Below are 16,775 nucleotides of genomic sequence, written 5' to 3'. Positions count from 1 at the left end.
TAATGATAGGTTTTCATCCATAGCTGCATTCTTCTTCTGTAATAGCCGTGTAACAGTCTTTCTGTATCCTCTTGTAGATAATTCACAAAGCAGTGTTCTCTAAAATAAAAAACTACACCTCTACTGTACTGTTAAATTGTTAAACCTCATTGTGGTTGGCACTGGTGCTGCAAACAATGGACGAGGCTACTTCCTGCTGGTATCCACTAAAATTGAAGAGGAAGAAGGTGAAACGTGATGGTTTTGATTGGAAATATGATGAAATGGCAAGAATCTGCCGGTGCCAGAGGGCTGGAATAAGAGTAGAAAGGAGAGGGCGATGGATGGTAGTGGGGATGGTATTGTAGAATATGAATTGAAAAGGATTGATGGATATGAAAAATGAAAAAGGCTGGAAGCCTATGGATGTTAGGTCGTTCATTAAAAATAAGTTAAGGAAATGAAACCTAGAGGCTTACTTTTTTAAATGTCAACGAAACTTTGGACACTTGGAAACTACTTTGTCTCAGATATCCTTTATTTACAACACATTTAACTACACATCCCGTCCTGCTCTGTGTAGACTCACAATCTTTTGGTTAATATTGATCAATAAACAAGTTAATGTTAGCAGGCACATTACGTTCTTAAGTTGCTTCCTCTGCTCAAAATGCCTCTCTTTGCCCCCATCTCTTTCTAAAATAAGTTAACAGTGGGAAAATGACACCTCTGTCACTTAGATTGATGTTCTCTCTTTTCCGTAGTGCACTGAGGGGATTTGTTATCCTCTATCATGGCTCCATGGTTCCTTTAACAGCCTTTAGGCCTTAATATGTGCCGCAGCTATCCAAACAGCAGATGTCCTGGTGTTTGTACGAATTGGCCTTGGCTGTCAAAATCTGTTTATCACAATAATTAGATTTGGAAATAAAAACGTCTGTGTTTATGACTGCTAAATAGATGTTATTGTAATACAAGCAAAAGGAAGAATCCCAACATTAACTCTCAGTATGTACCAGTCAATTTGACTATTTCCCACTGTTACCTTCCTCCCACACAGAGGATTATTTTTTAACTTAACTCTAAAGTATAAACTCACTTTAACATTGAGAAGGAGAACACTATTTAATTAACTCTGACCTTTGGAAAAACACTCTCATGTGAATTGACTGCAGCTTTCCACTGGACTAATCTTCATCTTTGACAAAATCCCTTCGTTTCCAATAGCAAATTTAACATTCTGCTTGAGCGTGAGGTCTTTACAATTCCAGCAAGGCTCTGTTTATTCAGTTCTGTTTCCTTGTTTGACTTTCTCTTTGATTGTAAGCAGAGTGGATGTTTACTCAGAAAAAGAATAAATTAGCCGAGCAGAGAGGCAAATGTGAAGAGAGAAAGAATCGACAGGGAAACAGGGGGAAAAGCAGGATGATTCTTTTCAAGTATCAGAAAAGAAGACAAAGACGGTGAACAAGAAGGTGCATGAGAGTGAATGTGAATACTTTTAGAAATGTAAATCTCAAGTCGAGTCATTCAGTCATATATATTTGAAAGATGGATGTCTGAGATATTCTGTGAGCACACTGCTGCACTGAATAAAATAGAAGCCTGGCCTCAATACTCAGGGCACTCTTTTTTGTTGGCAATTAATCTGTCTTTTTCCTCAGTGATTGTGGAGCTCAGAAAGAATATAGCAAACCTTTTGTTGCACTTTCAAAGCAGTTATACTTTGGAGAAAACTCACCTTTTATTTTCAAGTGCCGGCATCAAACTCAATCGAAACCCTGGGTCAACCCATTCAGCCTTTTTTGAACAGCTGATGGAATATTTTGTGTATAAAAAATAGAAATAATATGAGCCATATTCATCCACGTCATGGGATAATGGAGAGGCTTTTAAGAGACCAAAGTACAGATTCAAGGACGCTGACCTTATCCTGTCTACCGGCTGAAGGACAGGTTGTCATTCTGAAGTTAGCTTAAGCATCTAAGGAAGGGACTTTGTGCGCATCTGTGCCTACTTGGTGTGCATAGACCATGAGCATTTAGTGTGTTTGTCAGCTTACGCCAAACTGTTAATTCGCCTCTCCCTGTGTCAGCCCTCCTGAGAGTTAATTGACCTCTGACTGATGAAGTGCAGACAGAGTAGACTAATGGGATATGGAAGGTGAACTGGGGAGTGGAGAGGCGAGAGTACAGGAGGGATAAGAAAAACGGATGAAAAAAGAGAAGGGGGAGGACGCCCGTTGGAGAAATAGGACAACAAGGAGGTAAGACGTGAGGAGAAATAATGAAGGTGAATGTAAGTCTGAGGAGGCGTAAAAGGAGAAGGTGAAGTTAAGGGTAGAGTAGTGATGGTTGGCAGTGCCAGCTTGTGTTGCCACCCGTGAACTTGCATTGGACAGCTGCGACCTTCAGCGGGGCCACAGTGCATGAGTGAATGGGGTCACACACACTCAAAACACACATGCATGCAAACCCTTGCGCTGACAGATGCTGAGACGAGCATTAGCATTCCTCTGTCGTTAACCAGTTGGAGATGAGTGGAGCAATGGAGTGGTACCATGCACTCGAGAGACACTTCTACTCTTCTGCTATCACAAGTAAGCACCAAGGACTTTCCAAGGATTTTAAGGAGGAGACATTCTAACAGTATGAAAGACAATAGATGTCCTTTTCCACAGCTCATCACAGTTATAGAATGACAAAAAAACATTCAGGGACGATGTTGTGGAAAGACCTTGCTTTGTGGTATTAAAGTTTCCAGCAGACAGGACGTCATAAAGGTGAAGGAGAGATTTGAGCATGAGAGCGTTTTTTTATCACCCCTCTCTGTCTGTCTCTGCGGGTTTGGCAGGTCTTTGTGCTTAATTCCTTCGGGACGCTAACAATCGAGTGTACCTTCAGATCCTTTTGAGAATCCCCCAAGCTCACTGCGAACACACTCACACAGAGTTCACTGATGTATGTCAGTGTGAAACAAATGCAGACAAACAAACAAAAACAAACAGAATTTAAAATCCATCAGCACACACTCAGACACACACCATCTGGGAGAGCCAAAAGTCCACTGTATTAAGAGCTCCACTCTCTGGTGTGTGATCAGATTCCTGAGGGAGGCAGCTGGCCGTGATGCAGGAGTTTATGAGGAAGCATAGCTTCAGCTGCAGAGTTGCTCTCTCTGTTGTCGACTTCCTATTGTGCATTGCTTTTCCCAACCGTTCATCTTTATATTCAATTGAGCGCGCAAGCAAATATGCAAGATCGTCATGGCCGTGAGAGCGTCTGCTGATAATCTGCACAGTAAAACACAGTGCGATCCCACCCACGCTAGTTTCTCACTCCTCTCCGTTCTAGCTATTGATTCCTACTCTGTGATATAAAGGTTACTTCTCCAGTGCTGCTCTGATGTGTGTCATTGAACTCCACTTCAATTTGGTTGCTATACAGAGGATTTAACATTTGCAAATAGAGATAAATACTGGTTGTTACAGGTAAAGTGAAAGACCCTCTCAGCAGTCTAGATCATAGGTGCAAGTAGCAAGGTTTTGTATAGCCCAGTTACCTCTCTCCCTATTAACTTTTCATCTGTGTGGATGCCAGTTTCATAGAATCCAATCCACAGTTATTTAGCTCCGCTGCCACTGTGTGATATTTAGTGGTGTTACTGTGCTCCTGCCAGTATATGAAATTTGCCTCCGTCTGTCTCCATTTTTTTCCCGTTGTTGCCAGTGTTTGTGGGACACACACTCACCAGCAGCAGCACCAAAGCCACCAAGCCAAGACAGTGAATTGTATTGCGCCATGAATTCTCACTCTTGCCATCTGCCACCCAAACTGTAATTAAATTTCACTTTGCTATCTTTTTTTATGAAGCAGAAGTTAATAGAGCAGGCTTATTAAATCAGGGGATTTTTCACGCCAGCTGGAGTCTCACTGGAGCTTGACTCGGCTGCACACACACCATTGTCCAATGTTTTACACACATTTTGGAAATGTTAACTTTAGTGAAACGACTTTAGCAGTTGTACTGGATGTATACAGCTATTAAACCTGTCATCACTTTATATATGTAAATCTGTATTTGCTAAAGTAAATATCAGATGTCCACTGTGTTTTTCTCTCTCTTTGTAATCCAGACATGATGTATTGCAGAATAATAAACTGTGATGTGTAGGGGCAGTATATTTGTGTTTTTTGTGCGCTGGTGTCTGCTCCTTCAGAAACCTTCAAACATTAGTGCATTTTAGCTAATATGTCATTATGTAAAGGGAAAAAGGGGATATAAGAGAGTGCTCTGCGGCAGGCTTCTCAAAAGCTCTTGGAAGCTTTTAATCGTTACCTCGTCATTTCAAAGCTGCAAAGGTACGAAACAGGATGCACACACACTTACATACAAGTAGAGAGAGACACAGTAAGCAATCAATGTCCAAACTTTCTGGCAAAATCCTCACAGTTGGCCCTAAGCTGGTTATGTGTGTAACATGGAGGTGTTCATGCTGCGTTAACTAATCAGGATTACTCAGCTGAGCAGTGTTTGGACATGGCTGTTTCTAATCCGCTGTGAAACACAACATGTTGCTCATTTCTCGGTGGGTTACACTAATTACACAGCAGCTAGGTGGACATGCGTGATAGCACTGTAGCCTGAAAAGTTGTGTTATAATGCGAAATACAAGTATATGATGTTTTCAAAACAAAAGGGGTTTTCCCATCGGGTGCAGAGGAATTAGTTACAGCTGTTATCTGTGTATGCATATGGTGCATATGAAATGAGTAGTGTCCATATTGATGGATTTCCACATGTGCGTGCTGTGCCATTGGAGCATGAGGGGATAATTCATTGGGGATTTTAGAGAATTATTCTTCAGTTTCCATAATTTCCTTTTGGAAGAGTCTGATATTCTGAGGATTTTAATCCTCAAACTCATTAAAAGAGTTTGGACTGCAGAAGCTTAACTTTCAAGGAGCTTAACTTTATACACTACAGTACACACACATGAAATATGTGTGTGTACGATCAGTTTATTAAGTGTGTAATAGTTACTTCTCCGTCAAGACATGTTGTCTTTAAAGTATATCATTTTAGTAAATGTATATCATGGTACAAAAGAGGACAATGGCTGGATGTTGAACAGGGAAATACACTTTTTAGAAAAAGTTTTTGCTAGTTGGATATGTTCCTCAGGATATTGGCATCTTAACTATGCGTGTTTGAGCTGCTACTTTATACACGATTTAAAATTGAGGTTGCAATTTAACAAACGATGTCGGGCCTACTAAAATGGCTCTTCAATAAGTACTACCTTTTCTTGAAAGAGGTTTTGAGTTAATGTTTTTAAATGGCTTATTAAATGTAGAGGTTTTTATTCAGAAACATATTCATGGTCAACTCTCCTTGGGTTTGACTTGAAAAGGACAAAATCTATAATGTAAATATAATGGTATTATACTTTATAATACTTTTTAGAATACATTCTTCTCAAGTGGAGCTTTTTGTATTGAGCTTCTCTGCAGACTTATATTTAATTTACCTCTGACACAATGTGTTCCTGTCCTCTTTCAGATCCTGGTCCATGTAGGCTTCCTAACAGAGGAGTCTGGAGATGTTTTCAGCCCCAAAGTGCTGAAGGGGGGTCCTCTGGGAGAGATGGTCCAGTGGGCTGACATCCTCACAGCCCTCCATGTTTTGGGACACAACCTCAAGATCTCCATGTCTGTCAAGGAGCTGCAGGGGTGAGTTCATGCATTTTAAGGATACCAAATGCTCGCTGCTTGTTAGTGGTACACTTTTTGCAGGTTATAATGCATTTTTATTATCCACATTTATCATCGACCAGTGTTTGCTGCTGAATCTGAACTGGTATTACAGGAAAAGTGTTTTCCTGGCAAGCCTCTATGGGCTAAAACATATGCATTTTGGTACATTTTGCCATTTAAATAACTTCCCCATAAACACTCTCTGGCTTTCAAAGGCGCTGCACTCTCTGTGAATACTGTGAGGTCATAAACTGATGTTCTAATGCAGCTTTGCTGATGTTAACCACTGTACCCATTACCTTAGTTTATCAAGAGTGCCATTCATTCACAGTGTTTGCATGTGATTAGAAAGTACAAGTGAATGCGGGTGAATTATTCCTTTAAAAATAACCAGTGGACTGGCAACAATATGTTGATATGGGGATTATCCAGACAAGGAAACAGGTTCGCTTGGAAAAGAAAATAGTTTATTTATTGGCAGGGTCAAAGCTATAAGTAAACAGTTAGAGTAGTTGAATCAAAGAAAGGCCATTTTTGACATCAGTTTCATTAGCTGCATCAATTACTTTTACTAATATGATCCTGTCAGTTTTATGTATCTCCTTTATTAAGAGAGATTTAAAAGCTGTGAAAGCAAACCTTGTGTTTACAATGTGCTCTTATACTCCTACATATTGCATTCAACATGTTTAAAGAGTGTGTTGTGCTCTAATTACAGCCAATTCCCACTTTAGATTATGTACGAGGGCCTTAAGGTCCTGTTGATTTATTTGTAGCCGTATTGATCCTGTATCGACGCACTCCAGGGCTTCCTGTCAGTGTGACTGCGTTGGTGTGTTTCTTATTCCCTGCATCAGCACGCCTGCATGTTTCTGCTGACGGATACAGCTAAAGAGCCAAAGCACACACACAAATACCCACCCACCCACACACACACACAGACTGGTGGATGGATGTAAATCAACACTGTTGGTAGAGATCCCTCAGGCTTGTTCTGTCCAACCTATGCAATATCTACTTCATGGTCGAGACTGAATTAATCACACAGGTTGTCAGGCAGGAGATGGATGAATAATTTTGGGCAGAAGACTTATGAATAGTTCTGAGCGTGAGAAGACAACTGAATCACACAGTAGATGGGCCTAAGTTTATGTCCAGCCTTGACTGGACCAATAGACTCTGTCTTTGTGCGCTCATTGATCACGGAGATGACACAGATATAGAGCAGGGATCAATATAGTGATGTCATCAGAGACTCTACTGAACTATTTTACACTGTGCACCACCTGAGGTAATTCTCACAAATCACAGAAGAAGTATTATATTGACCCCCAGCCTATAAAATTCATTTTGTAGACGTAAAGCACCTGTGCAGGGGAGCAGGGGAGAGTATGAAAATCTTGAGGAATTTTATTCCTAAAAAATGAGTGTAGATTGAAGGGACATCCAGAAGGCTAAGTTTAGCTGTCAGATTTGAAATGGATGGCAGGATCGTTTTTACTGCTGGTGTATCACTAGGGTGTCTCGGGACCCACATTTTAAAATTGGTCTGTCGCATAGCCAGGGCAGCAATGTGTTTCAGGCGAATCTGAAGCAAAGTACCAGCGTGAAGAATTATTTTGCCAACATAGCCCTAATGGAATCGCTGTGGATTACTTTGGAAAGCTGTCTAGTCTTTCTTCAAAATGCATTTGGATTCTGATTCAATCCTTAAAAAACACGAGAGAAGGTGAATCAACTTTGCCTGCTGATGTCAATCTTTCCACTTGGTTTGCCACAGTTGAACAGAGAGAGGGGTTATGCAGTGTGTCCAATCGTTTTTGGTTGGTGTGTCATTTCTTTGTTCTCACACCTTTCATTTCCTTTGGTCTTTGCCTTGGGTAAGACAATAAAAGAGAGCATTTCGATTGAACTAAGGTGGTAATGCAGTTTGACTGTCATGGAGTTATACTATAAATATAAAACGATTGTATTGTCATCTCCTATATCCCTTATGTTCCCAACAATCTTTGGTGTCTTGATATTTGCTCACCATAATGTTTAGAAAACCTTACATCTAAAATGGTATCAAATGTAATTTAGTCATTTGAATGGTTTATTCTCTTAAACCATCAACCACATTCATTTGTGGATGAAAAAATGTGCTTTAAGGAAGATGCAATGTAATTTACCTCTAGTGGCGTACTGCTCTGTATCAAACTTTGTACTGCTCCCATTCCATGGAGGGTTAGGGTTAATGTTAAATATGTATTTATCCTTGTTTTTTCTCTTCCCTGACTTAGCTACACACACAACTTGTAATTTGAAAAGCCTGAGTATTGATTTACTTGGTAATGTGAAATACACAGGGGTAAAACACTATTTGTGAAAGAAAGAGGGTTTTCATCAATAAAAAGCAATGTGTTGCATTGTTATGCTGGGTCTCTGTGCTCTCACACATTGGATTTGTGCATATATTCACATCAAGCAAATGCAGTCACTGTTTTGTCACTGAAAGATCGAGCTTTAGTTGACAACACCTTGTGCAGCTTCAAATCAACATTTCACTCAAAATAGCTCTAAGATGCAAATCAAAAATGTTGGCTGATGTTGATTTATTTTGGTACCAAAGTACAAAATATTGTCTGCTGGTGTGATGTACCCACAATGACATTCTGACATGTGTTATTATTATATTGTTTTTGGGTGAATAATTCCTTCAGAACTTCTGACATTTGTGACTTCAAAGCTGTATACTACAGCTCTATTTCAGTTCAGATTTCTTTTTAATAAAATGTGTCTCTTACAGGACACCCAAGTTTCTTTCTCTACCCATAATACTCTCACTTGTTCCCAGTATCGCCCTTTTGTGTGAACTGAATGTTTTTCCTGTACCAAATAATGTGCAAGAGCACTTAAAATGACACACGAAGATGTAGACGGACACAAGAAGAGTGATGGGAAAAAAACACCGAAAAGACTGGTTAGTGGAAGTCCAAACCTAGATGTAGACACACATTTGTTTGCTTTTCTTTGGACAACACTGACCAGCATTAGGACAAAACTAAACAAAAAGTGCCCAGGGTCCATCCACCTCCACTATTTTACAACTTCACAACAGTGTGTGTGTTGGTTTGCATGTGCATGTGTGTTACAATGCCTTCATGGCCACATCTGAGAGTTTTAGTTTGCTGAGGAGGAGCAGAAGGTAGCTGTAATTGGCCACTGAGGGAAGGATTTGGTCTTCTGTATATAACAAACATCCTGATTTGTAGTTCCCAGTGAGTACTACTTTTCACTAGAGAAGCATGAGCAGGGAAAATAGAGACTGAATACTCTGGCCCACAGTCAATAGCCTTGAATGGTAAAACACCAGAATGTGTGGATTGAAAAAATGTGTATTGATTAAACTCGTCAGCATACAGTATGCTAAATAGATTACACCAAAAATAGACTTAATTGCAAACTCATTTTTATCAATGTGATTGTGTTGTAGCCCCAACTACAGGTTTGATGACAACATGTGAGTGCAGAAGCTGGTGGGGGAGAGTTAGGGAGGACAGGGGAGAACAGCAAAGTGCTGAGATAGCATCTCTGGGGTTTGGGTGGGGACTTATTGTGGTATTCAAATATGCAAATAATGGCTCTTCGCATCAGATTTTCTCTCTGTTGAAAGGCTCCCTGATAAAGGCTTTGTTTTTAATCCTACACTGCCCTTCATTTCTGCACAAAGCAGAAGTTCCACTTGCACCATTCACCTGCCCACACACAACAGCACACAGTAATTTGATACAGATTTTCCCATCTCTGCTGAGTGTGCACTCCTTACAATGTGGGCTAACTGAGCAGCTTGATGGAAAAGAAGATGAATTTGGTGCCAATTAGATTGGCAAGGCACCTGAGATGTATGAGTGTGAGAAGGAGAAAAGACAGGGCTCTGCCGGCTCTACGTTACAGACTCATTGCAGATCACTGAGAGCTGCGCCGTCAATGTGAAGGTGGATGGTCAGCACCTTTGTGACTAATCTTGTCACTACAGTAAATTATATATTTTGGACTGAACTACGAGGCATGTATACTCAGAACTGCAGGTCCCATGGTGTTATAGTATCGGGAGAAAAAACGCAACATTCACTTCCCTCAAGGGGGGGCTCCATCTGATTAACAACTTTCTGAAACTGACCGTGTGCCATGCTAAGACAACAACGTGTGCACCCCTTCTCTATGAATACTTGTGTACTAAACTTCTTCTGATCAAACATCATGGCAGTTGCTTTTGAAAAACTGTTCAAATGGTAAATTCATCAGATCTTATTTTTGTTTATCACATTGGAGTTTCCTTTCTTTCTTTAGCCTCCACCAAAAGGTGCAATATATATATTTTATTTTATTGGGCAAATACATTTTTGCCATTGTAATGTTATTCCTCAGAGTCTGTATTTTTTGGGGGATTTGCTTGTGATAGTAAAACCGATAAATTATTACTCACTACTCATTTCATTACCCACTCTGTTCCTACGCACTGTGACCAGCTCTTGCTGTTTCTTGCTTGTTCTCTCATCTTTTCTTGTAACTTCAGTTGGTCAAGTTTCACAAACTTATTGCAACCCCAGGGTAAAGTCCCAGTTGCCATGGAGATCCAACTTCTGGCCTTTTGTGTCTGGAGGTGAAGAAACAGAGTTATAGCCAATCAACACTTCTAATACATTAAAGAATGTCAGCAGGGTGGGTGGAGGGGGGTCCAGTGGAGGGATTCGGGCGGACGGCCCGGGATCAAGGCAGAGGCCGTGAGGCCCCAGAAACAGGGGCGTAGGTCACGGCGAGGGAACACTGGGGGCCAGAGACAGGGGCGAAGGCCAAGGTTAGGGAACTCTGGCGGGCAGAGACAGGGCCGGCGACGAAGACAGGGCCGGAGGCCACGACGAGGACACATTGGGGGCTGGGCAGGAGGGCGGTGAGACGCCTCTGGAGGACAGGCTGGAGGACGGGCTGGAAGACGGCGGGACACCTCTCGACGATGGGCTGGAAGACGGCGAGACGCCTCTGGAGGATGGGCTGGAAGACGGCGAGACGCCTCTGGAGGACGGGCTGGAAGACGGCGAGATGCCTCTGGAGGACGGGCTGGAAGACGGCGAGACGCCTCTGGAGGACCAGAGTGGGCCGGACCGCAGCTGGAAGCATGGCGGCCGGGACTCGGCCTGGGAACAATGTGAAGGCCGGGGCAAAACCTTGAAACGACATGGAGGACGGGGCAAGGGCAGTATAGCATTCCGCCATTCCCACATGAGGCTCCGGAGCGTATACAGTCAGGTCAGGAGCTGGAACAGGTGCCGGAGTTAAGGGCGGAGACAGAATAGCATCCATGGGGACCAGCTGTTCTACCATGGTAGCCAGCCGCAGCATCAGGACGTTGAGGTCAGGCAGCATATGTACCTGGGTTGAGGTTGCCTGGTGGGTTATCAAGACTTCTTGTCTTGGAAAGGCATCCTTGAACATTTCTGCTGGGTCCATTTTTTGGTCATGTCGTACTGTCAGGATAGCGGGAGGAGACACACAGGGGCAACAGGTGAGCACGATCAGACAATCAGACAGGAAGTAAACTAGACAAGACAGGAAGTGAACAAGACAAGACAGGAAGTGACAAAACAAGATACATTTCAAAATAAAACCGTAAACTATAAATACCAAAACCGAGATCCTAACAAAGAAGAGAAAAGAGGAAAAGTGGCCTTTGTCCTTGTTACTGTATGTGCTAATAACAGTGTGACTGGACAGATACGAGGCTTCAGCAGCGTATGATTCTCCACTCAGAGCATGAGGGGATTTAGTTCAGGTGTTGTTTTGTTTCAAACTTAAATGAACGTTCTGCCATGGTAATCACAAAATCTGGTGCAACAAGGACATTTGTGGGCACAATGAGATTGCTAAATGGACCTTTCAAAAACATGGGATTCCTTTTATTTGACCCTTTTGTCCCAGTATAATGGCCCCCAAAGTGCACTTCTATATGCACTTGACAGACACATGGTGCACTCATCTCCCAATTTGGTCAGCACTACCTCAAGTCCCGCTTCGAAGTCATATTGATAGGTTTTACCCCAAACACAAATCGAATACTCACTCCAATCCGTGGTCAGTCCATGTGTCCCTCTCTTATCTGGTCTATCATGAGTCTCTGAACTCAAGTGATTCCTGTTAATGCTGCTGCTGGTACGAGTTACAGTTATACTGCTCATATGTGTTCCTGTAATAATGGAGCAACTTATGCTGATGTTCTGAACAACTGGTAGTGGTAATGATCTGAACAAAAAGGTTTGATTGTCTGTAGTGGACGAGATCTGTTTTTACAACACACTTATAAACAGATAACAATTGTTATATAGACCATATGTACACAAATCTTTTGCACTTCAAGTTTCACCTGTGCCACATTTATGGGCAGCCTCTCTACGTTGCTAACTAAATTGTCAATTCATTAATTGTAGTTCGACATCTACAGCAGTATTGTCCTTTCCTCTGTTTCCAGTGACATTATTAAAGCCAACCAATCAAATAACAAAAACAATCTCCCTCTGTCTTTCCCCAGATTTAATCCCCTGACCTCCTTTAGGAAGTTTAGGAGCAGCAGTCATTAACTGGATTATTTAAAAAATAAATCCACGTTTTATATATACAATATATATATTGTATATATATATATATATATACAATATATATATATATATATATATACATATATATATATATATATGTATATATATATATATGTATGTATATATATATATATATATTATGTAATTTCAAAATAAATCAGCCCATTTGTAAGTCCATCTTTTGTGATAGGGAGTTTTTCACAGGGGGAGAAAGCGCCATATGTTCCTGGGAATCTATGTGTGTGCATGTACCACTGCAGTAGGGACTGATGTGAAGGATCCAAAGCTAGTTTGCATCATAAGCTCATTGCTATAAGTCTGGTGATTTGGCTCGTGAAAATGACTTGCATAACCCAAGAGATTAATGCAAAAAGAGCTATCAGTGAGGTTACGTAATGCCCTATAAAATTGGATTGGTCCTCAGATTCTCTCAGCTGCACACTTGTTTTTCTCTGTAGTTTGCTCTCTGTCTTGTGTGTGCTTTCAGCTTTCTTTGTGGCCACTTCATATTCTTTTGATCTTTTCCTTCCTTCTCTTTTCTGTTTCCTTGCAGTTGTCCTCAGTTGCTTTTGGTTACAATTTCCTCTCTCTTTCTTTGATCTGTTTGTCGACATGAGATTGCCTAATGTGTTCTGGCCTTATGAAATTTATGTGGCAACCTCCAAAAGACTGATGTAAAAAATGTAAAAGAACTGTAGTTTTGGTGTGGCTTCGACAACCTCTTTGAAAGCATGCATTTCCTCTCAGAAATACAACTTGAGCAATCTGCAGGATAAGCGGGTGAATGGCAATATGTAGGTGGTTGTGGGAGTTGCTGTTTTTTGAAAGTGTTTTGCATTGTTCTTCTTTTTTGTTCTGAGGTGTTTCTGGTTTCCCATGAAAAGTCAAAGTTTGACTCATAACCCCCACCCCATTAATGTCTTGTTCTTTTGTCCGTGATTCTTCCTCCTCCATCTTCATCCCAACCCATCAACCTGACTCCCTCACCTCCGCCGTCATTAATGTGTAGCCTTTAGAGAAACTAGAGTCGGTGACCTCGGTTAACCTCCTGCTCCTCCACAGGCTGGCTACTACCTGCCTTAATAAACCTACCCCGAGAACACACCAGAGTACACAAATGCACACATCACATATTTTTCCATCTTCCTATATTTGTTGAGCAACAATTAAGCAGATTTAAGGGTGAATAACTTGTGAAGCAGAGAATATTTTAATGCACTTGCCTGTTACTGCGGGGGAGCAACATCTCATGTTAAAATGATCAAAACTTTGGAGTTATGAAGGGAGTAAGTACCTGGTCTCTTTATTCGAGAGAAGCTGCTGAGGTATATGAACCTCATAATCATATACAGTATGTGAGGTGTAGCTGCTAAATAAGAATCATTTTCTATTTTCTATGGTATGTGAAATAGAGCGTAAGCTGGTCTCTTTGTTAAAAACTAGAGCGTGCAAATTAGAAGTACGCTCCGTCTGCATCCTATCTCCTCGCAGATACTTTCTGTCCTCTCCTCCTCTCTTGCCTTGTAGCTCCTCATCTTTTTTCCCCTTTCCTATCAGTCTTCCTCCTCCACGCTTTGTCTCTATTGTTCCCCTCTAAGCCCGAATCAATGTGCTTGTTAGCAACTTCTCACATTTTTACAGCATTTCATCACCCCTACCCTTACTAACCCCTTACAGACAAGCACTCACACACCACCAGCAAACACTTGGTAATGACTTCCTTCTTTCCTTGTCTGAGATTTAAGGTTTGAGGGGTAAAAACAGTTGTGGCCCATGGGTGACTTTGTCTTTCATCACTGGTGTTGCTTTGACTTACAACTCCCTATGACATTACCTCTAATTGGTCTGCTTGACACAACTGGGACTCGGAACAATAGGCCAAGTTGCTGCTTCTGTTTCTTTAGCTGGTTTAGCACAAAACATGGTGTAGTTACATGTGTGAGTCTGTGTGTGCTGGTACAAATCTGGTCAAGTCTCTGTAATTGTGGTGAAACTTGACTCCTGACAGCAATTAAATTGAGTGTATAAAAAGTTGTATATTTGTGATAAAGGTTTGTCTGCCGAAAATCCAAACATTTTACTTTGATATCACTCTAAAAGCTACCCACTACCTAACAGTTAATTGCGGTTTTGATATGATGCCAGACAAAAATATGTGGGTTTTTTTTCATGTGTTTGTGCATAGTTGTTAGCCTGCTAGTGGTAAAGAAAGGCATATGAGGGTCAGCTCTCTACGAGCTGTAAGGCCCAGACAGTTGGCTCTTGTTGAACAAAGTTTGGAAAAAAAGTTAGACAGACAAGCAAGGTAGTGTGCATGTTACGTCATTCCAGACTCAACTCTTAGGGCTTTTCAATCTTCACTTTCTGGGAAATGGAAGCAGTGGAAGGGAGTTTTAGTGCTGCATAGACTCCAAGCACCGGGGACACATTGAACCAAGCTCCAGTAAAAGCAATGCTATCAGCCATTCATCAATCCCCTTTCCCTCAACTAGCAAGAAGTTACCTGAGGCAGACAGAAAAGGAAATAGGGAAATGAACAAAGAGACGTTGGAGGATGTGTAATCTCATGTAGTATTACATCTTGCTTTTTTCAAAATCATTCCGTCTGTATGACCAATTATGGCATTCTTCCCTCAGTGATCAGTAAACCCAGCTTTGTTGTTCTTATGGCTGAAGAAAAATGGCAAAAACACGCAAGCATTGCTAAAGACATTTTTAAAAAGACACCTACACAGCTGAAAAAGTGATGTATATATTGTTTTAAACCCTAGAGTAGGTGGTCATTCACTACATAATGCGAACAATTACATGTTCCTTTTCAAAAAACAGCTAATTCATATAAAGTTAGTCAACTAAATAGGTGCTGTTGCTGTTGTACTAATATAACGACAACAACAAGGTGATGCACCAAAGTAAATGATAAAAGGTTTTTCTAATAATTGTAAAATTGATGTTTCAATATAACTGTATAAGCCTTACAATGGATGTCATTTTTTATCTCAGAAGTTCATTAGGGATAGTTTATATTCTATTATTTATATGGGCAAGGTTATTATCAACTGAGTTGGATGTCATATGAGGTTGAAGGACTCAGATACTTTATCGGGATGCTGAAAGAACTAAATTCATTTTCATGTTATGAGAAGTAATGAGTCCTTGCTTGAAATATTATCAACATCATAATGGATCTTAATTGGTTCTCAGTGCAATGGTGCAAGACCGCAGCTGATAAATTGGTGTGCAGCACCTGCAGAGCAAGCACAGAGTCATCAATTTTGATGTTGGGAAGCATGCAGTCATGCATTAAAGGAAAATATCAATAGTTACATCATCAATTATGTGCATTGTAAAACCAAACCCATGGTGGAAGATTGCATACGGTATGGTGCTATTTACTTTAACTTTACTTTTATTAGTTTTAAGTATAACAGCTTTATCTGTGTTCTGGGTCAGTGTCATCTCTCTATCCTTCATCAACCCTTTACAATATATAATAGTCTCTTTAACGCCTAAAGTAATTGAAATGCCATTTAAACCAGAGACACCAATTTATCACATCTGTGCCAAGCTCAGCTGAAATTGGGGTCAGAATCCGCCTATTATCCACATGTTCCTTTAGCAAAATCAGTGCTTGTTAGTTAAATCAGAGCCCTTGTTATCTCCTCGTTTATTGAAAAAGAGTGCAGCTGATGTGAGCAAAGTCAAGCATAATTGGGTTCCTAGCCTACATTCTGTACCTCACAAACCTCCCTGGAGTTGTTAAAAGTGAAGGCGAGAACCCAAAACATTTTGCTCAATGATGCTGTCAGTGTCTTCTCTTCCTAATGGCGTACAAAGCAACGGGCTGTCAAAGCCGGCTTAAACTGATGTCAGTACACCTGATATCTATGTGTCTTCTCTGAGAGGAAAAAATTGGGTCATTTTAGGGCAGCCAGCCTTGAAATTAGGCTGAGCGCAGAAAGGGGTTGATTTCACTAAATCTAAATGGATTGCTGTCTTTTCTATCACCTTTACTTTTTCTTTGATTTCCCACTTTGTCTAACCTTAGCCTTTTATTCTCTCTATCTCTAGTTTGTGCAGGTTTCTTGGTAATAACTGAACTTAAATGCAGTCACAAAACACACTGACAGTGCGTTTTGTGAATGCCAGCCATATCAGTGCAAATAGAGTGCTCTGCTTCATGATAAAAACAACTTGTTCTTTCTGCTCCGCTTATCCATGTTCCGTTACCCATGTCCATTATCTAGCTGTCAATAACATCAATGTAAAACATTTATTTGTCTCACTATATTTTATTCTTTAATAAGTAAAATCAAAACTTACTTTGGAATTTCATATTAGCTTTACTTCCAACTTAAATCAATCCAGCAGAAGATGACCAGCTTAAATGTGTTTTACTTAGAGCCAT

The 16,775-nt window shown here is 40.8% G+C and overlaps 1 protein-coding gene across 1 annotated transcript in view; it reads left to right on the top strand.

Moving 5' to 3' along the window:
* LOC134864818 (alpha-1,6-mannosylglycoprotein 6-beta-N-acetylglucosaminyltransferase B-like) overlaps positions 1-16,775 on the top strand; it is a 90,332-nt gene that overhangs the window by 46,609 nt on the left and 26,948 nt on the right. The window contains exon 8 of the mRNA XM_063884091.1: positions 5,542-5,711. Coding sequence (XP_063740161.1) covers positions 5,542-5,711 — 170 coding nt within the window. The remainder of the gene's footprint in view (positions 1-5,541; positions 5,712-16,775) is intronic.

The sequence above is a fragment of the Eleginops maclovinus genome, chromosome 5 (genome assembly GCF_036324505.1).
Source record: "Eleginops maclovinus isolate JMC-PN-2008 ecotype Puerto Natales chromosome 5, JC_Emac_rtc_rv5, whole genome shotgun sequence".
Classification (NCBI taxonomy): domain Eukaryota; kingdom Metazoa; phylum Chordata; class Actinopteri; order Perciformes; family Eleginopidae; genus Eleginops; species Eleginops maclovinus.
The sequence above is the reverse complement of the archived record's forward strand: the minus strand, read 5'-3'. Positions and strand labels throughout refer to the sequence as shown.